This window comes from Anarrhichthys ocellatus, unplaced genomic scaffold (assembly GCF_004355925.1).
Source record: "Anarrhichthys ocellatus isolate YVR2014 unplaced genomic scaffold, GSC_Weel_1.0 scaffold3, whole genome shotgun sequence".
NCBI classification, from domain to species: domain Eukaryota; kingdom Metazoa; phylum Chordata; class Actinopteri; order Perciformes; family Anarhichadidae; genus Anarrhichthys; species Anarrhichthys ocellatus.
The window spans coordinates 14,253,026-14,276,690 of NW_022280033.1; the positions used below are offsets into that span (position 1 = coordinate 14,253,026).

The window sequence follows — 23,665 nt, forward strand, 5'->3', positions numbered from 1 at the left end:
GTGTGTGTGTGTGTGTGTGTGTGTGTGTGTGTGTGTGTGTGTGTGTGTGTGTGTGTGTGTGTGTGTGTGTGTGTGTGTGTGTGTGTGTGTGTGTGTGTGTGTGTGTTGGGAAAATTCCCTTACTAAGAGGATTCAGTAGTGTTCTTTGGCAAGTCATTGTGATTCAACTGGAATGATCTTTATCGCATATGTCACTTGTCTGTTGGACAGTGTCTGCTTGGCCAGGAAAGATAAGAAGACATATGGCCACACTTAGTGTGTGTGTGTGTGCGCTCTCTAGTTCAAAGAGAAGTTGTGAGTCAGCTGGGAGCCTGGGAAAAAGTGAACCTGGCAGTGGCAGACAGTTCCAAGCTGATAACCGCCAAATAGTTATAGAGTGTTATTGAACGAGGAGTCGGGCAGTATCTCACTTTCTGGAAGCAGTTATTTGGTCTGGAACTAAACATCCTAATAATTGCGAGGCTACTTGTTAGATCAAGCCGCGATGACATTACTGTTGGAAAACACGAAGCCTGTGGATCATCAGATGTAGTGAACTTGATGTGAACGGTAGTTTGAATGGTAGTCATTATCTAAGGCTACTATGTTTTATATTTTAGTGTGTGGGGCTTAATCATGTTCATGTGGCGCTAATATGTGATCAGTCTATAGTGATGATGATGATGATGATGCTGCTGCAATAGCTTCCATGTTGAGGCAAGTCCAAACCGTGGAAGCTCTGGGTGTGTTATGTTGTTGCAGACCTGCCTTTTTAAATATATTAAGCGTTATGCCGCTTCTCCTCAGTTGCTCCTAACGTAACTGCATGTAAACTGATAGTGTGCTGTTTGAAAACTGCTCAGATTGTTTGGGAGGTCACTGAAGGCACTTAAATGTAGTAGATTACAAATTATATTCAGCTTCTCCTAATCCTCATTTTAGTTGCTACATCAATTTTAATGTCGCAATAATGACTAATATTAACATTCTGCATGTGTTCAGGGATGTTGCATCAGAGTTCCCGTATTTAGGATGAGCTCACCACCACACGCCCAATGTGCTGTGTCATATACGTGGGATTTGTTTTGGGTGGCTCTCTCAAATAGATATTTGCCCCAACCCAAAAATGTTTCAAAATTCTTATGAAGACGCAGGTGGGTGTGCAGATCCGGGAGTGATGCATTCAAGTGCAATTGCACAACAAAGCCAGAGGGCTCTTGTTCTTGGTGTTAATATTACTAGATGTAGGTTGGGTTGTGGTAGTAGGTGAGTAGGAGTCAGATTACCGCTGGCTCACTCAAGCTCTGTGTCAAGTGATTGCAGCCAGTTGTGAGTCAGGATAAACTGTAAAGACTGCGTTGCTGATGAGCACCGGCTTTCAAATAACAGCTGCCCTGATTGCAGTGAAACACTGGCACGGAGACAAATGTCTCCTGGAAAGTTGAATGCCTGGCAAAAACAAAAAAAAAGGTAAGGCCATGAGAAGCGGTCCAGGAGTGAGTCATACCCCGTTCTCTTTCAGTGGAAAGTGAACAGAGGTTTCCTTCGAGCAAGGTTTGTTTACCATGAAGTCATCGCAGCAAAGAGGGGCCACAGTGGCAAAAGCAGAATTTCTGAAATGCCTCCACACTGCGCTGCTAGGGGCAAGCATGTGAGCGACTATAACAAGTAGCCGTCTTTTTTTTTTTTTTTTCCTAGTGGCTGCTTGAGCACCGTGAGTGAATCGCACTTTCTCACAGTCGCATATTTTCTCTCTGACCCTGTCATGCGCGCTTGCAGACACATTGTTCGCTCCCTCACGACTGTGGCACAGGGCAGCGCGAGCTCGTAAGCTGATATCGGTGTGAGCGCTACCGGCCCTGAATCAGACAAAGCGTTTTCGGGAGTGCTGAAATCTAGACAGGCCCTCCAGAGTGTAGCGCTCATTCAGTCTCTCTCTCGCTCTCTCTCTCGCCCTCTGCCTTTCCGCCTCGCCTTCCGACACATGCACTTTTCTTTATTTTTCTACATGTCTTGACTTTGCCTATAACGCATCCTTAAGCCCTTTGTTTTGATTATTTACCATTCATAGCACATGGCACTTGGGGTTTATAAATTAGCATAACATAGAAAATCCCATATACATTGCAAAGTAGAACTGAACATGTGCTTTCTCATCCACTGACTTCTCTCAGCACCGCATTTAAAAATATGTGAAACACCGTTTTTGTTGTGGCATTGCAGGGTGAAGAGGCCTTTTCTACGTGCCATTTGTTTTATTTTCTTCCAGTCATTAGTCCAGCGCAGCGCTGCTTTATCTGGCTTGTTTTTTGGTGCATCAGTCACCCTCCTGCTGGGTGGGTGTCCAGCTAGACCAGACCACTGCCCCTAATCGTTGAGATGCAGAGACCTCTGCACCACCGCAAGCTTATCCTCTCTTAATCAGATCAACAGGACCTTTGTTACAAGTTAAAAGCTTCTGTCCTCGGTCCCGCTGGTTCTTAATGAGAGGGAGATGAGATTTCATTGGCTGGTGAGGTTGTGGGAAACCTGAATGTTGTGAATTTATTTCTCCTCTTGCCTTTTAAGTATTAAACAATATGTTTATAAAGGAAATCATCCCTTTGTCTATTTAAAACCAGACCGTAATGACCACCTGAAAGTGATTTCATGTCCTGTCAAAGTATCAAACACAATGTGATTTATGTTGAAGGGGACTCGTGTGGGAATCTGGTTCCAGTTGGTATAGGCTGTTAACTGGTCTGTGGCTCTCTGCACAATATGTTTTATGAAATATTTATCATCGAATGGTAATGTTTATAGTACTTTTATGACACGGTTATTGCTTGGTGATCCTGCTCTTGGCTAACACTCCTTGTATCTCTTCTTGTCTTCCTCAGAGGTCCTACACTTTGATAGTGGAAGCCTTGGAATCAAACAACGAAACCAGTGGTGAGTATTTTGTCCTTGTCTGGCATCTCCATCTTGCCTTCCTCTCTCTTTTCTGTGTGTCTCCCCCTCTCCTCCCTCAAGGCAACGTCTGGGAGGAGTCGTGTTGAAGGTCAGAAAAGGAAGTTTATTCTTCCTGAACCCCCTGCCCTCTTCCACATGGTCCACTGGGTGTGCGTGTGTGTCTGTGTTAAGACAGTGTGTTGACAGGTGCCTGTAAGGCGGGAGAGCAGGACAGGGAAGCGAGGGGGGAAGAAGAAGTGGGGAGAGGGCAGACGGAGGGGGGAGTGCAGACAGAGTGCAGGAAGAGTGGAGAGGTAGAGGAGGGGAAGAGTACCGCACGCCCCCCCCTCTCATGAAAATGTTTTCATTTAGCCGATGACTGATGGCAGGTGCTGCCAGCCGGGGTCGGGGTCTGTCTCACCGTCACTGAAGCGTGAAACCCAGAGTTCATCTGGCCGCCCAGCACTGCACCCAGCCTGCAGTCACAATACCGGGGGGGGCAAGGCCTCTGAGCTGTGTCCCGCAGGTTACAGTTACCTCTGGCACAGGTGGGCTGCAGACTGAGCTCGGAGTGGAAGACCTTTTTAACGTGCTGATCGGAGGCTGGGTGGCCGCCGCCGCCTCCTCTCTCTCTCTCCCCCCCCCCCCCCATGAACATGGGAAGACTGCATTGGTAAGATGCTGATTGCTGGGATTCCTGCTGGTTGGCGGTCAGATTGGCGACAGCGTGGTGACTCCAGCTGAGCGAGGGCCCTATCCCATGCTTGTTTATGCAGGTCTGTTCGAGGTCAACAAGGTTTCTGTCTTTTCTGCTGTATTTGCCGCTCCCCAGAGAGCTATTAGGGCATTGGTGTGAAAAGCCCCCTGAATGTACACAGTCAATGCTGGCTAAGCCCCTCTGAGCTCCACCAGGCTAGCTCACTGCTCTGATAGCTTCACAGCTGTGACGATCCTGACTGGTGTTTCAGATGCCAACTGGTTCCTAATCACAATGAAAAGCTTCATTTTAAGTTTTGAACTGTGAATTTAATTTCTTTTCCAGACCACTTTTCTTTGAGTGTGTATATCCAGTGTTTGAGAAACACCTTGTTACAGTTTGAAAGGTAGATTTTCTTAATTCAAAATGAATTTGAAGCTTGAGCATGACCCCTCTAAGCTTTATAAAATGTTTGATTTATGTCCAGCCCCGAGCCAGGCAGCAGGTAGTGAGGATGTGCTACTCCTGACACTGCAGGTCAGCAGTTGGTAGAGAAATGCCACACGGCTGAGCTCTGGATTCCAGACCACTGCGAAATGTTACCAGGCACTGTGATTTCAGTATGCCCCCCCCCCCCCCCTATACACACCACCGCACAGTAAATAAATGACAGCAGGTCGTACCTCGCTTCATGGCATTGCATCATACTCCACAGAGGAGCGATTCACCAAGCGGTCAGCCACCTCTGCTCATGTGACTGCAGTAAATAACTGCTTTGACATATTTTTCATTCTCTCCCAGGTGGAAGATCTGGAGTGTGCTTCATGTGCGGGTGAATGAGTGGTGCTAATGCTTGTATGTGTGCAGCGTAGTAGTGTCTGGAGGCTGGGCTGAGCGTGTTTGCTCTGTGTGTGAAGCTCATTACAGCCCTTGGCTCCCAGGTCAGTCCTTGCCCGTTTGACAGAACCGTGACCTCTTCATGTTTGACATGAAAAGAAGTCTGTTTCTGGGTCTAGGTCTGTGTGTTTTTAAGTCTCCTTTCAGTGTTGCGCAATCACAACCTCGGCTGTGCCTTTGCTCCCCATTCTGAAGTGTAGACGGAGACTTGTAAGTGTGCGAAAAAGAGTTGACTCGAGCTCTTTTTGACTGCTGTTAGGACAAGAATGTATGTTTGGAAAAAAAACTGCTGATGGCACACTGGCAGGCTTCCCAGCAGTGCCCGTGGCATCGGTGTCCCTGCGCGGTAATATATGGCGGCTGCGGTTCGGTCCTCGCCTGAGCAGATGAAGAGGGCAGCATCTGAGACCAGTAATATCCTCAAGCTGTAAACCTGACAATCAGAAACCAACCAGCGAGAGTTGGAGAGTGAGCGTGAGAAAAACAAGCAGCCGAGAATGCTCATTACAGGCAGCCTTTTCCTTTTTTCTGCATTTCCTCCTTGTACTTTTCTTCCTCTCTAGTTACTTTAATTACATATAATCTGCTATCTAACAAATCTTCTGCAATTTGTGTCTGGATTGTTGGGGCATTTTTGGGTTCCCGCTGTGTGATCACGGAGAACTTCGCAACTCCCAAATGTGTAACGGACACTGCGCTCCACTATTCTCTCCCTTGGCTAAAACATTGAATGAACACTTAACGTAGTGGAAGAAAAGCATGCATTTTGTTATGCTGATCATGTCAAAATGTATGTTTTTAAGGTGCAGATGGGAGGTTGATAGAGAAAGCGTCTCACTCCGGCATGATCAACCCCAGCCCGCAATGGCAGAAGCTGACTCACAACGGCCCCGTGGCCCAGTTTGAGTACCAGATCCGTGTCAGCTGTGACGAGCACTACTACGGCTTCGGCTGCAACAAGTTTTGTCGGCCCAGGGACGAGTTCTTCGGGCATTACACATGCGACTACAATGGAAACAAGACCTGTCTGGAAGGCTGGTCCGCACCTGACTGCAACACAGGTAAGCTCTGCTGAAATGCAAAACAGCAGCTCGAGACAGATTAGTATTTATGACTATGAATGAGTCTTCTAAAGACTAGCAGCCAGACTGTAATCGGTGATTCATGCTGATGCGCTGTCTGCTGCATGGTTAGAATTGAATGGAAGGCTTTGTTTCTGAACTCTCACTACATTTTTCCCTTTTCTTTTCCATTCAGATAAATCTTTTCATTGCCTGTATGACCAGGAATTCAGCAGTAGAGAATTTCTTATTAAACGTGTTACATGGCAGGGCTAGCTTGGTGTGTTTGTCGACAGCAGTCGTCGTTCTCGCAGGCTGAAATGTCATGGAGGGTAGCGATTACGTCATTTATTGCTATAATTAAAACGTGCTAAATGAAATGGAGGCAAGTTTGAATGTAGTTACCGGGCAGTGATGATTCTTCTTCCTCCTCCAGCTATATGTCGACAAGGCTGCAGCACCGAACATGGATCATGTAAGGAGCCAGGTGGATGCAAGTAAGTGTCTTTCTGATTTATAATGATGTTACTACAGTTTTAGAATGTAAACTGCCAAACATGGTTTGCTCAAGCGCTTTTACTTACTATGGAGTATGGTGCCAGAGGCCTGTGGTGTGGATCAGTCCGATACGTTAGGGATTGTGTCCAACCACGAGTCCTGTCACGGCGTGGCTCTTTTCCCTGTATGTGCTCGGTTCTCTGGCCAAGAGATGGTATCAGACATCAGTACCAGGGCTTTAGCAGAGATGCAGGCTGAGCTGCTTGTAAATCTCTCGTGGAGCTTTGGACCGGAGCTGCCAGTCTGAGAAAAAGGGAGAGGCTCCACTGCCAAGGCTCCCATGTTGGAAATGTGTTTCCCCTCTAATGAGGCAAGTGTTATCAGTCTAATCGTACGCAACATTCGGATGAGCCTTAAAGTGTATTGTTTGTGTAGCTAATGGCTTCCTAATGCTGTTTTTGCACACAGCCAGAGGAAAGGCCAGGCACAGATGGATATCAGAGCCGGGGCATTGTGTGCAGTAACTGTTGTATCTCATCCTCATCCTGGAGGAGGCCCCTGCACTGCCCGACTCTTCCCACAGCTCAGGCATTAGTTGCTTTCTTAGTTGTCTGATTTGGCCATAAATCAAGCACAAGGGACGATCAGGTTTGCTCATATTCTACTGCGGCGTTGTTGTTTTTCCCAAGCGTTTGACTTCATCGGGTTTCTTGTAAGTGCTTGTGTGGCCACTGGCACAACAAGAGCTTGAATTGCTTTAGTCTCTGTGCAGGTGTGGCCATATTTAAAGAGCTGGGTTTAACTCTGTTTATATGCACTCTGCCAACAAACTCTCCAAGCAAGCTCTACTACTGTTGTAGTCAGTGAGCAGGTTCCCATCGCAGTGCTAAACAACAGCCGTACATGGCAACATCGGCTACAGGCTAGGGCAGCCTCCTCGTCACTAACTCGATGTCAGCAGTGCCACCGCTCATGATGCTCCGTGGTATTTACTTTTAGCCTGGAGCTTTTAGTGATACCTGCAGCTTTCATAGTTTCTAATAGAGTAATAACCGTGCATAACACATAGATTCTGGAAAGAGGTCTGTTTTCATGTCCAGGGTTAAAATCTTTGTGTTCTGTCACATTCCCCGGTAATTAGGCTGTGTAATAACTGTAAATGATTTGGGATGCTGCTGGGGAATCCTGCTCCGCTTCTCATGGAGAGGATTAGCACACTTTTAAGAATAGCCTCTTTAATCACAGACCGAGGTTTACTTAACCACCGCGTTTATTTTTACAGTCCGTCCGTTTCTTGGGGCTAATCAGTGCGCCGCTCCCCCCAGAGGGACACGTGTTTCCTGTCGTAGGCTCCACAGCAGCAACCGTATCGCCACTGCGTCACTTTTTAAAGAGCGGACTTATCAGTCCGGCTGGATTGCCGTCTTAATTGTGGAGCCCAGGAAGAAAAGGTCAGCATTATCGGTGTAATTGTGGACCTGGACATTTCAGCGGTCAGCCAGCTGAGTTCCCCTCCTCGGCCTCGGGACACAAGCCTGACTCCTGACTCATGGGAACCAGGATGAGCAGCAGTATAACAGTCGAACACTTCTCTATGCAAGGGGGCTGCCAAGCCACAGGCAGAGTGTTGTTAAAGGGAGCGTCTGGCCGCATGCTAATGTTAGCTGTGCTACAGGTCCTGTCGGAGCTGTAATTTAGTGTTTTGTTTTTTTCTGTTTGGTAAAATGCTAAATTACTCCTCTGGTTCTCCGCTCCCAAGTATTGTTTAGCAGCTGTTGCATAAACGCCCTGCTGCTTAAGATTCATTTGTGGTCTTTTAAGACGCAGCCCAGTTGTTTGTGAGGGAAAGAATAGTGGCTCTTTGTTTGTGTCATTCGTGCAGCTCCATGCTCCATATGCTAATGTTTAGTTCATTAAATTCAGATTATTGCTTGTGAAGGAATTTGGAATAAACAGAAGATCAAGCTATTAGCATTTTTTTAGATACCGCAGGGATTGTCTGACCTGGTTGTGAATGTTTCTCTGAATGTTCTGCATGTATTGCTGTGGCATGTGTGTGTATTTGGGCTGATCTTTATTTTAATGTCTTCTGAGGCTGACGGCATGGCTCTCTGTGTGTCTTGCAGGTGTCTGTATGGCTGGCAGGGCCAGTACTGTGACAAGTGCATCCCCCACCCTGGCTGTGTTCATGGCACCTGTGTAGAGCCCTGGCAGTGCCTGTGCGACACCAACTGGGGCGGCCATCTTTGCGATAAAGGTTAATTCTTATCTCTTGTTGCAGTCATCATAGGAGCGACCGTGTTGTGACAAAACAAGCTAAAGCTGTGTGAAACTGCTCCTTTTGCAGATCTGAACTACTGTGGAACTCACCAGCCATGCCTGAATGCAGGGACGTGTATCAACACAGGACCTGACAAGTACCAGTGTACCTGCTCAGAGGGCTATTCCGGAGCCAACTGTGAGAGAGGTGAGTGGCCGGGATTTTACACAAGGTCAATTTCAGCTGTCTTTGTTTTCTTTAGTTGGTAAGTTATTGCTAGCCAATTTTAAAGGCACCCTGCTGGTTTTACAGATACAGTTTACTTGTCAGCTTGTGAAAATAGTTTAACGTCTTCTGTAGCCCTGTGGTCCGCTTTCTAAAGTCTGAGAAAACGTATTTTAATTTAAATTAAAAAATTGTCATAGGGGTCGAATAAACAATGCTATGAGGGTGACTCATAAGAGGGACCAAAAAACAGAATATGTCCTCTGCTGCTTCGACCATTTTTTGTGCTTTGCTGAATCGCCTGACTGCCCCTTTAAGGCTTCTTACATTTTCGTTTGCTGAAGTAAGTCATATTTCTCTGGCAAACAAAATAGAGGCTCCAAGATTGCCAGAACTTCCCTTTGTAATTGTTTATTTTAATTTAAAAGATGATCTACATTTGGAACCTAAAACCAAAATACAAAATGTAATCACACGGGGTCTCAAACTCATGCTTGCAGTTATAATAAGTGGGTAGGTGCTGGGCTTCCTGAGCTTACAGACAAGAGGTCAGAGGTGCCTTGAGTTTGTAATCAGAGGAGGTGGTAACTCGGCAATAATCTTGTTTCCACTCCAGCATGAGTGGCCCCCAAGTCAGGTAATCCACCGGTTTGATCTTCAGGAGCCGGTCATCCCTCCGCTCCTTGTGCACTCGAGACAGATGGGTGTGGTGCTCAGGTTCAGCTGCTGCAAACACTTACCATGGAGATGATGGTTTTTTCCTCATTAAATCTGAGCCTCGCGGGGTGCTGACAGCTTAACTGCAGAGATGTCAGGAAACCGTGCCCTTCGTAACAGGAGGTCTTCAGACCAGGGGCTACGTCGGGCTATTGTAACACAGAGGCCCCAGGGTGCAGCGCTGCATCCTCTCCCCACGGCACACTGATCACCTCCAACCACCTAGTTATTCCCAGAGTGAATCATTCATTTTTGATTCATTTGAGACCCACTCATCCTTAACTCGTCCATAAAGGAGAAACTCCCGGGCAGAGAACCCCCCCTCCCCCTCTCCCTCTTGCCCTCCGACTGGTCTCTCATCTTTTGCCGCCGCTCCGAAGAAGAATGGTGGGGAGTCAGAGGGAAGTCACGGTGCGTTGGTCAGGTCAACTTAGCATGAAAGATGATTTCCTGGTGGTGTGGTCTGCCAGGCGGGTAATGAGAGTGAGATGGGGGGGGGGGGGGGTTTTGGGGGGGCTTTTTGGGGCAGGGGAGGAGGGGAAAGGAGCAGGTGACGGGTGAGGGAAGCCGAACTCTGGGTGTGATCTGCTGACAGAGGTCCCGGGCAGAGGGGTGTGGTTTAGCAGGAACGAGAGTCGGAAGCCAAAATGCATTTTTGCATCCGATTTGTTTTTCTTGTGAATAATGGGGCAGATGCAGACCACATTGACAAAACGAGTACCCAAGAACAATCTGTCTCTTTTTAGCGGAACATGCCTGCCTGTCCAATCCATGCTCCAACGGAGGGAGCTGTTCGGAAACCAGTCAAGGCTACGAATGTCAGTGTGCGCCGGGCTGGAGCGGCCCCGCCTGCACCATCAGTAAGACTGCACTCTACCTGCGCACGTTGAATGTCAGTGGCCTCATGGAGAGGATCATGTTTAATAACCAGAATTTACTTCTTCTGCTCAGATGTAGACGACTGCTCTTCAACCCCCTGCAATCACGGAGGAACCTGCCAGGACCTGGTTAACGGTTTCAAATGTCACTGTCCCTCACAGTGGACGGGGAAGACGTGTCTGATAGGTGAGCCACACAGCCTTCTTTTCCTCTTTCCACCATGTGACACCTGTCAACTGCACATGCAAATAACCCCTTCTCAACCTCTCTAGATGCCAACGAATGCGAAAGCAAGCCTTGCGTCAACGCCAACTCATGCCGCAACCTGATTGGTGGATACTTCTGCGAGTGTGTCCCCGGTTGGACGGGGCAGAACTGCGACACCAGTGAGTTTGAAAGGCTGTCAGCGACACCTGTCGTGCTTCCTTTTATTTATTTCTGTTCACTCGATGCAGGTTGGATTAAAGCTTGTAATATGAATGCGTAAAGCAAACAGTTGGACAAGTGCAGCCTTTTGCTGCCGTGTAAATAAATCTGTTATATCATTATTTGTCCTGTGTGTGACTGTGGTGACAATCCCAGGACTAGTTCCACTTGGCAGCAGACAGGATTGCTCAAAGACTTGTGTTGCACTGATTCTGCAGCCACCATTATCCAACTCACTTACCTCTGACATTGGTTTTTTAAAGGCCTCTGGCATGGGAAACACAAAGCACAGGCTTGTTTTTAGAGACTATTCAGTCAAGCTGTTCAGAACTAATCCTCATTTGTTTTCCCGTGTAGATATAAACGACTGCAAGGACCAGTGCCAGAATGGAGGAACTTGCAAGGTACGTGTTGGGTCAGAAACCCATCTAGCTTTGTCTGGCATGGCTGCTTTGTTTGCCAGCTTGTTTGTGTGTTTTATTGTCTCTTCTTGTCGAAGCCCGAGACATTGACCGTGGTTGTATAAATAGCTGCTGTAAACGGTTCTCTCCAAAACGACAGTGGAATTCCTCTCTGAAATCAAATCTGAGTGGAGTGGGTTCAGAGAGGTTTCTAAGGGAGGGACACACAAGTTCCCTGACCACACTAGATTGAATTACCCTAAACATTATTGTGTTGAGCCCGTGCCAGGAAAATGTGTTGAAATAATTGTGGAGCTGTGACGATGTCCCTCCAAAGTTGGCGCAGCCCCCCCTCCCCCCCGCTCTCTTTCCCTTGCTCTTTATGTTGTTCTCTGATTTGACAGTTATTGTTTGGGATCCACCCTGTCAAAGCAGTCCATCAAATGTGTGACCGCATGAGGTTAACCCTGGTTCCTTTTTTTGTCTCTCAGGACTTGGTAAACGGCTATCGTTGCATGTGCCCCCCTGGCTTTGCCGGCGAGCACTGCGAGAGGGACATCGACGAGTGTGCGAGCGCGCCTTGCCTGAACGGCGGGCGCTGTCAGGACGAGGAGAACGGCTTCCAGTGCCTGTGCCTGGCTGGCTTTTCAGGAAATCTCTGCCAGGTGAAACACTACTCAACTTCCCCCCCCCCCGGTTCCCTTTCTGCCAGCATTGCTGTATCTTTGGGTTTGTTGTAAAGTTTTCCTGCCCCACCCTCTTAAATGGCTGTTGTTCCACAGTCCTCTTATTTTAAAAGGGAGTGCTTTGTTGAAGCTGCTCCTGGCTACAGCGGGATACATTCCTCAGTGCTGAAGCCCAGACTCAGAGGACGGCTCCTCGGTCTCTGCCTTGTTTTCCCCCCTTCCTCCAAGTGCTGTGCGTGTGTTGTTTCCTGGCACGGCCTGTAGGGAGGATGCTGCGGGCTTTGCTCTGCTCAGTGTAGCAGAAATCATGTCAGCTATCAGATTCTCAACTCTCTCTATTCAATACATTTCTGCCCTAGCTGGATGTCGATTACTGCTCCCCCAACCCGTGTCAGAACGGAGCGCCCTGCTTCAACCTGGCCACAGACTACTTCTGCGCTTGCACGGAGGACTACGAAGGCAAAAACTGCTCTCACCTCAAAGACCACTGTCGCATCACCACGTGTAAAGGTACGTCTGCTGCCTGCCGTAACCACAAGTCAAGTTTTTCTCTCGTCTTTTTTCCAGAATGTTTTTTGTAAGGTGATCTGTAGTAAAATGCTGAATAAGGCCAGGTCTTCACCATTTGCCTGAACACTTTGCCCACATTTTTCCCATGAGGGCAATACCTATATTTTAGCTTTGTGAGCTGAAGTTTCTTGGCCCAAGGTGAGCAGGCTTTCTTTTTTGAGTGTAGCTCCCTTGATGAATGCCCCCCTCAATCTCCTCAGCGAAGCTTTTCCAATGATTCTCCCCTCCTCTGAGTTCCTTGAAAATCTGGCAAAAGGCTGATCGCACTGTGTGTGTTCTCTGTAATGACTTGGTGGGCTACCTCTTCTTTTTTTCCCCCTCAAGGAATGTGCACATTTTTCTGTGTGTGTGTGTGTGTGTGCATGTGTAATTAAGTGAGTGGACCAACCACGAAGTCAGATACCAGACGGTGAGATTCTCTCTGCTCTTGGCAAGAATTAAGTGATTACGGGGAGAAGCTTCACCCTGCTCCCCTAACCTGATCAGACAGGGGGAAAGGAAGGGCTTTCAGTGCAGAGTGAAAAAGATCACTCTGAATTGCTTATGAAAGCATAACAGCTTAACGCTGTTTCTCATATCATTCTTTTTTTTTTTTTTTTTTTTTTTTTTTTTTTTTTCTCACGGGATGGGTTTTTTTTTTTTTTTGACCAACTTGTTGGCGTTGTTGCCTGTAGAGACTAGCACACCGTTGCGGTCATTGAATATCAGTGATAAATTAAATTCCATTCCTCCTTTATCACTTGGGTGACGCAAATCGCATTTTATGATTTTGAGCGAGTGTTTGTTTGAACATGATTTGCCAATTGTTTCACTTTCCAACTGTGAATTCTCTCCACAGTGATTGACAGCTGCACAGTCGCAGTGGCGTCCAACAGCACGCCGGGAGGAGAGCGCTACATTTCGTCCAATGTGTGCGGACCTCACGGCCGCTGCCGGAGCCAAGCTGGAGGCCAGTTCAGCTGCGAGTGCCAGGAAGGCTTCAGAGGCACCTACTGCCACGAGAGTAAGAGCAGGCTGTTGATACACACACAGACACAATATAGAATACACAACTGATCGTGATTTACCAGTTTGGCCTCTGCAAAAACACTCTCAATCTCACATTTTTACTGTCTTTCTCTTAAAAAAAACAAACAGACATCAATGACTGTGAGAGTAACCCATGTCGCAATGGAGGCACCTGCATCGACAAAGTCAGCGTGTACCAGTGCATCTGTGGCGACGGTTGGGAAGGCGACCACTGCGAGATCAGTGAGTATGACTGCCCGTCCCGTGACCTCAAAACTCACCCACACCTCCCTTGTGGGACAGTTTAATCCATGTTTCAACATAAAAGGTGGGATGATGTTTTTATATGCCGCCCATAAAATCACACAACCATCCGATGTCTCCACCAGACATCGACGACTGCAGCACCAACCCCTGTCATAATGGAGGAACATGTCGAGACCTGGTGACTGATTTCTTTTGCGAATGCAAGAATGGCTGGAAGGGAAAGACGTGCCACTCCCGTAAGAACCCTTTCTTTTTTTTTTCCCACACCCATGTAGTCTGTCTGTGCAGGTTTATGGTATGTGCTTATGGCTGTACATAATTACCCAAATCTTCTATGCAGTGTGTGTGTTTATGCATTGTCATGCGAGTGCAGATTTGTAATGCTCCCTCCAGGCGAAAGTCAGTGCGATGAAGCCACATGTAACAACGGAGGCACCTGCCACGACGAGGGCGACACGTTCCAGTGCAAGTGTTCCCCAGGGTGGGAGGGTACCACGTGTAACATAGGTGAGTCATGGCGGTTTGGTTCAATGTTTCATATTCTCACACACACACACAGAGGATTGCTTTGTGGGAGAGCTCTGTCTCGGATATTAATCAGATCTGCGAGGTCCACAAACAGATTTTATCCCTTCACTCTGTCAGCGCTCCCTCTCCTCCCATCTCCCTGCTTGCCCATTTCTCCCTTCTCCCATGAGTGCCGACAGATATCCGCTTAAAATGCCTGATTGCTCTGACAATACACTTCAAAGGCGTGGAATGCAGATTCCCTCAGAGAAAACGGAAACCCGACAGAAAAAAGCTAAACCAACACCAGTTTCCTGTCACTGTTTAAGGTTTAGGAGCACTGATTTTGCTGATAATCTTCTTTTAAAATTAGTGGGAAAAGCTCACTGACGGAACTACACTTTTTTTTTGTTGTCCCTCTCTCAGCCAAAAACTCAAGTTGTCTTCCAAACCCGTGTGAGAATGGCGGTACCTGTGTGGTGACGGGGGAGTCGTTTACCTGTGTCTGCAAGGAAGGCTGGGAGGGTCCCACGTGCACCCAGAGTAAGTGCTCCTTAAATGGTGGATGGGATAAAGGTGGACAGTTATTGCTATTAAGTGATGATAAACCTCCTGCTACCTAGTCCTGCATCTAATTAAGTCCGACTCTCCCATCCCATCTCTACCTTTTTTAAAATCTTTTTCCTCTCTCCCTGGCTGCTGTTGGCCATGAGAGGAGAAAGGGGGGGGGGGGGAAAGGGGCTCAGGAAAGTGGAGACAGATGTTTCTCCCCCTCCTCCTCGTCCAACACACACCCGTCTCTGCCCTCTCGTTGTTGCATTCCTGTCCAAACAGTGACATGTCTGCTTGTTCTACAGCCCTCCTATCCCTGGGATCCCTGCCCTTGTACGCATGTACTCCAAAACAGAAATCCCCCAACTTTTGTAAGGGAGGGAGAAACTGCCGGGATGGGGATCTGGGTGTGGAGGTGTGGTCGGTGGTGGTGGTTATGGGGGGAAGCTGGAACTCATTTTTGAGTGTGAAAGTCAACTCGATTGTTTGCTCTGTGTTGTTAATAAGGCGGAGCAATCAGGCGGTGCGTAGTCCAAACCCGACTGGCCCAACACGCCTTTGCACACACAAGCTCAAACGTGCTCTTTCACACGTGAGAAAAACAACAACACACTCACTACGTTCTCTGATTTTTTTTTTTTTTTTTTCTCTCTCTCAGATACCAACGACTGCAGTCCCCACCCATGGTAAGTGAAACCCAAACATTTCCTCCTGTGTCATAGACTCTCACCTGCAGGCTTTCTCTTTTGCTGCATCAATGCTGAGAACCAGGCATACACCCTTTCCTGTCATTCCTGGGATGCAATCAGCTTACAGTCTTTTGTCAACTCTGGCACCGCTGTTATTTAACCAACATACCAGTGGAGCTCACTCCCACACGTATGCACACTTGTCAAATAAAGAGAACAAGTCTGATTGCTTTAATTTCCTATAAGGAGTTATTATAGTTGACTGGGGAGAATATTCCAGCCCAAAATGCGTTGATATAAATGACAGATCACTTTGTGAAACAAGCCTGGGGGCATCCTGATATACAAACTGACGTCTCACTCACTCCTTTTCTGCAGCTACAACAGCGGGACCTGCGTGGACGGTGATAACTGGTACCGCTGCGAGTGCGCCCCAGGCTTCGCAGGTCCAGACTGTCGGATCAGTGAGTATTAACCCCCGCCTCCCACTCCTCCCTGATCCCCGTTTGAGCCGCAAGTAAGAGCAGGCTCGGGCCGCGGGACCATCGCAGTCGCTCCAAATGGAGGGTCTAGCCAGCCAATTATCCGTGCATTGGCCGAGCCATTTCGGTGTCACTCCACTGGGCCCTGCTGCTGTCCCCGGGGGAAACCGGCTTAGCAGGCCAACAGCTAATCAGCAATGCTCTCTGACACTGATTACACAGATTGTTTTCCCTCTTAAAGGCTTTCAGATGGCCACATTCTTTCCCATTGCAAACCCTTTGTTCTGCTAAGTCCAGCCTTTAGCTCCTGCATACCTGCTAATGATGCTGCCTTTAATAAAGCTGCATGGGGCAAAAACGTCCAGGACTGATTTAAAGCATGTTTGCTTGTTTTTTATTAACTGCCGTGTATGCACTGTTAAATGACACATGACCTGCAGTGAATTTAGCCCAGGAAGTGTGCCGACTGCTTAACCCAATCTTTATGTGCCGTCTGGCTGTGCTCTCTATTCCAAAAAGGAACCACGTCTTACCTCTCGCGCTTCTCCTTTGTGACAGATATTAATGAGTGCCAGTCCTCTCCGTGTGTATTTGGCTCGTCCTGTGTGGATGAGATCAACGGATATCGCTGCCTGTGTCCACCAGACAGGACTGGACCCCACTGTCAAGAAGGTAGAAGTCTTCACAAGATGATGGACAAATCCACATTGCCAGCACACCTTTTCTGATATGTATTTCTAATACTGTGGTTGTGTTTAACACAGTGACGAGGAAACCCTGCTCTGTTAATGGACACGTCACCCCTGATGGACTCAAATGGGACGAAGACTGCAACAACTGCCACTGTTTGAATGGGAAAGTTCTGTGCACAAAGGTTTGTCCAAACACACTCTATCCATTAAACATGGAAGTCAGAAAAGTGAAGTATTTTGTACAGCTGTAAAACACAATGTTATGGTTTACTAATGGGAGGATTGCTGTGGAGAACCGTGCGGTAACTAGTCATAGACTCAAAGGGTGTGTAGGCGGTTGCGTCTCAGACCTCACTTCAGAGATCTCAGGTAGAGCCATGTCGGGCCACAACAACACTCACAGGGGAGGAGTTGGCTCGGGAGTGTCAAATTCTATACAGAGATGATTCAGAAAAGAAACACAATGGCACTGTAGGAAAATAGGTGTCAGATGACAAGCGCAGAATCTCACTGGGTGAAGATTGGGTGATATACAGTAGAGGCCTGGAGTGTTGCTATCATTATCACGCCCGTACAACCACCAGATGAACAATGGCACCTCACTGATACTGCTCCCCTCGGTGAGAAAATGCATCATGGGGTGAAAATGATCTCGGGCTGTAAGGCACTGGCTACCATGTTAAACATAGTCTGATATGGGAATGCGATTATATTCGGGTTTTACTGTGCTTTAGCTGACAGGAGCTCATGTGTTTTGACATGCAATAGAGAGAAATTAATCTTTACAGAGTCACTATTATCCTTGACTGGGAAAACTGGTGCCATGATTACATTTTTGTCTGAACACCAGAGATTCAATAGCCAGCCCAAAACCAAAGTATTGACCTAACAGACCTTTTTCAGCTCTAGTCCTAATATTTCTATTTTAATTTAATGCTTTAAAGAAAAGTCTGACTTTAGTTAACGTCATCTGCCCTGTCATGCTTTCCTCTCCAGGTGTGGTGTGGCCCGACATCATGCCACCTGGGTGCCAAAGGTCGAGGTGGGTGTCCTTCAGGCCAGAGCTGCATCCCCATCAAGGAGGGCCACTGCTTTGTGAAGCCCTGCCTCGGCCTCGGAGAGTGCTGGCGCTCCAACCCTCCCCCGCGTCCCACCGAATGCCACCCCAGCTCGAGTTACCAGGACAACAGCTGCGCCAACATCACCTTCACCTTCAACAAGGAGACCATGCCTCAAGTGAGTTACCTAGGCACCAGGGAGGGGAGAGATTGAATTAAAAGGTTCTGGGGGTCATTGTTCATGCCTCTCCCCCACCGCCACTCTGAAATGAATGGGAGCAGAGAACTGTGAAAGATCAGGTTTTCAGAAGTGCTCAACCATCCCTCCTGGGCAAAAGGAGTTCTAGTCTTAAGACCTCTGAACAATTCAGTCATGTTTTTAAATGTGTTCCAGGAGGGGAAAAATGTGATTTTTCTTCTTTTTTTTTTTCTCCCTGTTTTTTTGTCGACTGCATCCAAGTTCTGTGTTCCTGTGAATCACGCATTCACAACTCCAACTCCATGCCAATCCCGTCTTAACCCGACCGCACTGCAAGATTAATTTCAGGATCATATGGATTTGAGCGAAACGGGACCACTGGCGACTCTGTCACCACATAGGATCATCACTCGCCAGTTGCTTAACAAGCATGACAGCAGATTGTGACAAGCATATGAGCCTGTGGTCTTTAATCTAAATGAGGTGGATCCCAACCATGTTGAACCTCCTGCCAAAATGCAGGCCTAGCTCTTCCTTTTTCTTCTTGATTGCTGTCTATTTTTCCATGTGCGTTAACATTTGCTTCATTTCCTTTTTTCGTTTCCAGAGCTTGACTGTGGAGGATGTGTGTAAGCAGCTGAGGCGCTTGTACGTGGTGAAGAATTTCTCCTCGGAGCATTCTGTGTCCATAACCTGTGACCCCTCATTCTCTGCCAGCAACGAAATCCACGTCTGCATCGTAAGTACCTCCCAGTCTGCCATATGTTTGTCTGCCTCTATTCATGCGTACTAAAAAAAAAAACAAATCCCCTTTGATTTATAGCCTGCAGGATGCACTCTTAGCAGCATTAAGACATGCTTTAATGGGATATGTGGTGGATTTAGGCTTGATTGTGTTGTGTCGTCAGTAGACGGCAAGTAAACACGATTAATGGCAGACGAGATAGAGAACTTAAACCAACAGATTTCAAAACTCACTTTCTTCTTGGCCCTTCTAGTCTACGGAGGATCATTGTGTGGACTGGAGCCCCATTAAAGAGATCACAGACCGGATAATCGACCTGGTTAGCAAACGCAACGGGAACAACACCATCATCGCCGCCATCGTAGAAGTGCGCGTGCCAAGCTCCAGCAAAACTGGTATGAACTGCTTTCAGATTCTTGTTTGTTGCCTGGGAAGTTTCCCAGACTTGCACACAGTGGGTGGGATGATTCTGCTTTTTTGAGAAGATCGGATTAGATAGAGCCAAGCCCTGAATGTGACGGCAATGTGGAGCACCGAAGAAAGCCTTTGCATGTGTGGAAAATATATCTCCGGCATGACTCGGGCCGCCCAGGTCTGCTATCTCATGTCGGTTGTAATGGAGCTTAAAACGACTCTAGCCAGGATGGAAAAAGCAGAGCTGCTTGGCTACCTGGCTTTAGGTTGGCTCGTACTGCGACTGGCTGGACTTCTAGTAAGACTCCCGCATGTGTCCGCCATTCATCAACACGGTGACAGCAGACTGCTGCCGCGGCCAAATAGAAGCGGCCTCCTCCCTTGTCCAGGTCTCAGAGGTCAGGTTGCACTGGCAAAAGCACGCTAATAATTTAGCAAGCTTGACATAGTGATAGGAATACTACCTTTTTTATTGAGTTTTTTATAGAGTATTGTTTGGCTGAGAATTAATAATTTTCACTTTTTACATTTGTTGCACCTCCTATAATCTGTGTACGTCTTCTTTTCTTGCGTCAGACTTCCTAGTGCCCCTCCTCAGCTCCATCTTTATCGTCATCTGGGTCCTCGTGCTGGTCTCCATTTTTCTGTGGTGCATGCGCCGCCGGCGAAAACAGAGCAACCACAACGGGACGTCGGCCACCGGCTCCGAAGACAACACGACCAACAACGTGCGGGAGCAGCTCAACCAGATCAAAAACCCTATAGAGAAGCACGCGGGCCTCACGGTGCCCATCAAAGACTACGAAAACAAGAACTCCATCATTGCCAAAATAAGGACAAATCATCCCGAGGGGGATGAGGACGACAAGGAGAGGCACTTACAGAAGGGCCGCTTCGCCAAACAGCCAGCATACACACTGGTGGAGAGGGACGAGAAGATGCCCGTCTCCCTTCCCAACTCCACATCCAAACACCCTAATTGGACTAATAAACAGGACAACAGAGACTTGGAGACAGCAAACAGCATAAACAGGATGGACTACATCGTATAGCAGACAGCTGTGTTGCTGTGCAACCAAGCCTTATGCCTTCACACCCCGGTGGTGGGTGAAACGGGGGAGCTTTGGCATGTGTAGTTGGCATACTGTCGTGTCAGTCGTGACCCCGCAGTATTTTCAGATATTCCCCGTGTTAATTTAAGTTTTGACAAGCTGGCTTACACTGGCAGTGACAGTTGCTTTGGTTGGCTGGAAACACAAGGCGCCGGTATACATTTCACTGTAGAACTAGTTGCAAAAGTGTCCTCCTCTGCATTTCATTTCTTCCTTTTGTTTTTTATTTAGTGGACACGTGGAAAGGGCTCCTGGTGTAATTGTTGTACAATGACTAAAACTACCCGACGTGTTCAATGCTAGAGCTAATTATTTTTAGAATGTGTTTGAATTCTTTCTAGTTCTGTTTGGAGAAAGTGCCTTTTCAGCTTTAGACTTCAGCAACTGTCAAATGAGAAAAAAGATCAACTTTATTATTTATTTTTATTTTTTTTGGGGGGGGAGGTCAGGGTTCAATGTCAGCAGTTGCTGCCAATATGAAGAATTTATGTCAATTTAGAACATGTAGATATGTAAATTTTTTGTATTAATCATTGTGTATATTTGATTTATTAACTTAATAATCAAGAGCCTTAAGATATCATTCCTTTTTATTTATATGTTCTGTCTAGTTTAAAGGTTTTGATAGCTGTGGAAGCCTACAATTTCTTTCAATGACTTAATATTTCAACGCATTTTATAAAAGCCAAATTTCAAAGAAGACAAAGGATGGGCGCTTTTGGCCTGAAACACTTTTTGTTGTTGTTTTTTCCACACATTTGACATTTCATTGATTGTTGCCAGGACCTTGAGAGAAGGCAAGTGAGGTTAGGACAACAAAAGATCACGGCTGCTGCATGGGACGGACTTGGTGGCAGACATATTGCTTGCCACTAATGGATAAATACTTAAGGGAACAAAAATCCTTCAGCGGCTTCAGTTCAACCCATTGACATATTTCAAAGGCTGTCGAAATCAACTCGCAACAATATGACACGCCAGATTTCCCATCTGCTTTAGTCAGGGTAAAATCATAAGCTAGATGGGGGGGGGGGGTACTTGAACGGTAGGGGGGCAATGGGAACACTGTAGAATCTGATCAAACACACTGCCTTGCTCTGCAAGAATCTGCTTCGTTTCCGTGCAAATTAGTTTCCTTTTTAAAAAAAAAAAAAAAGAGGCTCTTAAAGACAAACATGTTTTATCTCATTTGTTAACCCTTTGAGATCATGGCAACATTTTGTTCTATTTTTGACTTTGTTATGAACTTGAGAATTATGTGTTGATCTGGCAATATATTTTTGAAAGTCATATTTATTAAATATTTTGTATGAAAAGAGAATTAAAGTTGTCTTTGTTCTGGAGAGCGAGTGAAGTCTTGTCTGTGATGCATCAAGCCAAACACGTCAGAGGTTTCTCATGCAGCTGGTGTGGGAACTGCTGCTGGAGAGACATCATAGACGAGATGAGCAAGATCTGTCCAAATGTGTTTACAGCTAATTACGTTGTAGCAGGCCAACCTCGTATTAAGTCAATCGTGGAGACAAAAATACCCTTCTCCCCATGGTCCTCAGACAATGTTGCCCTTGTTTTAAGTTTAACTCAAACCTTTCAAACTAGCAGGCCTGAGAAGACTACGCTGTAGAGTTGAACTGATTTTAAGATGTACTTCTTCACAGAATCTGTTTTTAAAAGGATTAAATCCAAAGCGAGAGATTAACACAGACGTTAAACCATATAAGGACTTAAAACAGTAGGGTCAGCTTCCCTAATCCACCATGTTGTCTCTGTCTCGATAAGAACAGAATTGGCTCCTGTGAGTGACTCATCTCAGGTTACACCCACTAAAGCAGACGGAGAAGCACTGCTTTATTAGTAACATCACTGTTGGACAGGCCTTCGCTGTCAAATTGCCATGAGCATCAGCCAGTCTGGACTGTATTGGAGGAGAACAAAGTGCAGAGATCTGTATGTTATTTCACGCAGGCTGCTTCCAGAAAATGATCAACCTATTTCCATAAAGACTCAAGAGATTTATTTTTTGCTGGGAAAAAACAAGTTTATTTATATCATAAAATCTTTCCAGTAAAATAAAAACAAATTGGGAGTAATGTAATCAACCAACATGTCATCAAGTGGAGCATCTTGGGCTTTACATGGGGGTGTGAGGGACCGTTGGCCCCTAGTTGCCCCATGCTCTCTCTGGGCTAGGGCCAAGTGAGTGATCCAAAGAGCCCTGTCGAGTGTTGGGCAACGACCGCAGCTGCATTTTAACCTGCGAGACCGAAGACGCCCTGCTACTCCCAAATAAAAACCACTAATATTTCAATACTCTTCATACATCCACACATATTTGGTCCAAGTTCAATATACGAGCTGCATAATACCCCCACATTTAAAGATACATTTCGGGTGCTTAGCAACTAAGTATTGAGCAAATTGTATATGAATGAAATCCAACTACATAAGTACATTTTTGAGAATGTGATGAAATAAATCTGGAAACAGCAATCAATCACACCAGAGCTTCAGTGGGGAAACTGGACAGTTTTCAGACCCGTAGGAGCCAGTATTTCAGACTGAAAGCCATGACGTACTGCATGGCTCCTGCCTGTCTGAAATCCCGAAACTTTAACACAAAACCAAATCTAAACTCCAATTAAAGGTTTTTGACTTTCATTTTGCGAGCCTCTCTTGACCACCACTACTTAAGGGTGGAGGCAAAGTCTGTTTCAAGTATTTGACAAAGCGTAACCCAAACGCTCATGTATCAATTGCCATAATGTGTTCAGAAATTCATCTGTGTGTGTGTGCACGCGCGCACTGAATGTACAGCACATGTGAAAAGAATAGACATTGTAATGAAATGTGACACGTGTACAAATGCATGTCATGTGAGGTAAACGCGTAGCCTGACACAATATCATATCTGTGGCGTCAGGCATCTTTACTGTCGCTTGTCTCTCCCCCTCAGGACCTCTTCAGCCGTCCTAATCTAGAGGCTCTGGGCACATTTTCGCTCCCCCCCCTCTCCGAGTGTGGATCTGGAACTAATAGAGGAGCCTGAGGATGCAGGCTTGACAGATAGGCCCCTCAGACTTGCGGCCAGCCTGTTTTGGTTTGTCTGTGCCGTGTTATTGCTTGTGAGGGGGAGCCTCTGGGCCCGTTTTTCTGGAGTAAGCAGCTCTACTTCCAGTGTGGTTTTCTTGCGCTCGGTGACTGCGAAAGCCTTGGACTCTGCCTTGGCTTCGACTGGAGGAAGAGGAAGAAGGTCACGCTTGGATGTTTGTGTGGAGCACTCGGAGTGAGTTTGCATTGTGGCTGGAGGTCTTCCAAGGCACGTCCTCTTGGCCCTCCGTGGGTGAAGGTCTTCCCCTGCAGCGCTTGGCTTGCACCTCTTGCTCTTTCTCGTCTCCTGACTGATTTCATGTTGGCAGAGAACTACTGAGGCCCCATTTGGGTTGATGCTGTCTGGAGGACTGTTCTCAGTCTGCTGCTCCTTGGTCAGGCCCTGCTTTCGAGTATTCCCAATCTGAGCTTCCTTTGAGGCACTGGGACAAGGCATGTTGTGGTCTGCCTCTGGGAGGCCCTTCTGTCCAGAGCTGGATACAGTCTCTTTTGGGCTTGATTCTGACTCTGCAGCTCTTTGGTTTTTGGGACAGGCTCTTAGGTTAATCTTCTGTTTCCCCACGCTGGAACCATAGAGCTCTTGCTGGACTCTAGCTTGTTTGGCT

General features: G+C 46.9%; 2 protein-coding genes across 4 annotated transcripts in view; one reads left to right on the top strand and one right to left on the bottom strand.

The window, feature by feature from the left end:
• jag1b (jagged canonical Notch ligand 1b) overlaps nt 1-22,349 on the top strand; it is a 27,110-nt gene extending 4,761 nt beyond the window's left edge. Inside the window, exons 3-26 of one of the 2 annotated variants that reach the window (XM_031873308.1) lie at nt 2,859-2,910; nt 5,314-5,565; nt 6,002-6,062; nt 8,190-8,320; nt 8,411-8,530; nt 10,012-10,125; nt 10,217-10,330; nt 10,417-10,530; nt 10,928-10,974; nt 11,463-11,636; nt 12,017-12,167; nt 13,066-13,230; nt 13,365-13,478; nt 13,625-13,738; nt 13,896-14,009; nt 14,436-14,552; nt 15,220-15,247; nt 15,629-15,714; nt 16,291-16,404; nt 16,497-16,606; nt 17,421-17,660; nt 18,289-18,420; nt 18,680-18,821; nt 19,417-22,349. In XM_031873308.1, the coding sequence (XP_031729168.1) occupies nt 2,859-2,910; nt 5,314-5,565; nt 6,002-6,062; nt 8,190-8,320; nt 8,411-8,530; nt 10,012-10,125; nt 10,217-10,330; nt 10,417-10,530; nt 10,928-10,974; nt 11,463-11,636; nt 12,017-12,167; nt 13,066-13,230; nt 13,365-13,478; nt 13,625-13,738; nt 13,896-14,009; nt 14,436-14,552; nt 15,220-15,247; nt 15,629-15,714; nt 16,291-16,404; nt 16,497-16,606; nt 17,421-17,660; nt 18,289-18,420; nt 18,680-18,821; nt 19,417-19,892 (3,282 nt within the window). In that variant the 3' untranslated portion in view covers nt 19,893-22,349. Of the gene's footprint in view, nt 1-2,858; nt 2,911-5,307; nt 5,566-6,001; nt 6,063-8,189; nt 8,321-8,410; nt 8,531-10,011; nt 10,126-10,216; nt 10,331-10,416; nt 10,531-10,927; nt 10,975-11,462; nt 11,637-12,016; nt 12,168-13,065; nt 13,231-13,364; nt 13,479-13,624; nt 13,739-13,895; nt 14,010-14,435; nt 14,553-15,219; nt 15,248-15,628; nt 15,715-16,290; nt 16,405-16,496; nt 16,607-17,420; nt 17,661-18,288; nt 18,421-18,679; nt 18,822-19,416 lie in introns of both variants that reach the window. The other variant, XM_031873301.1, reaches the window with a different exon arrangement.
• The window catches only part of slx4ip (SLX4 interacting protein), a 32,348-nt gene continuing 29,773 nt past the window's right edge, over nt 21,091-23,665 (bottom strand). For both annotated transcript variants that reach the window (XM_031873329.1, XM_031873321.1), the window contains one exon: nt 21,091-23,665. In XM_031873329.1, the coding sequence (XP_031729189.1) occupies nt 22,927-23,665 (739 nt within the window). In that variant the 3' untranslated portion in view covers nt 21,091-22,926.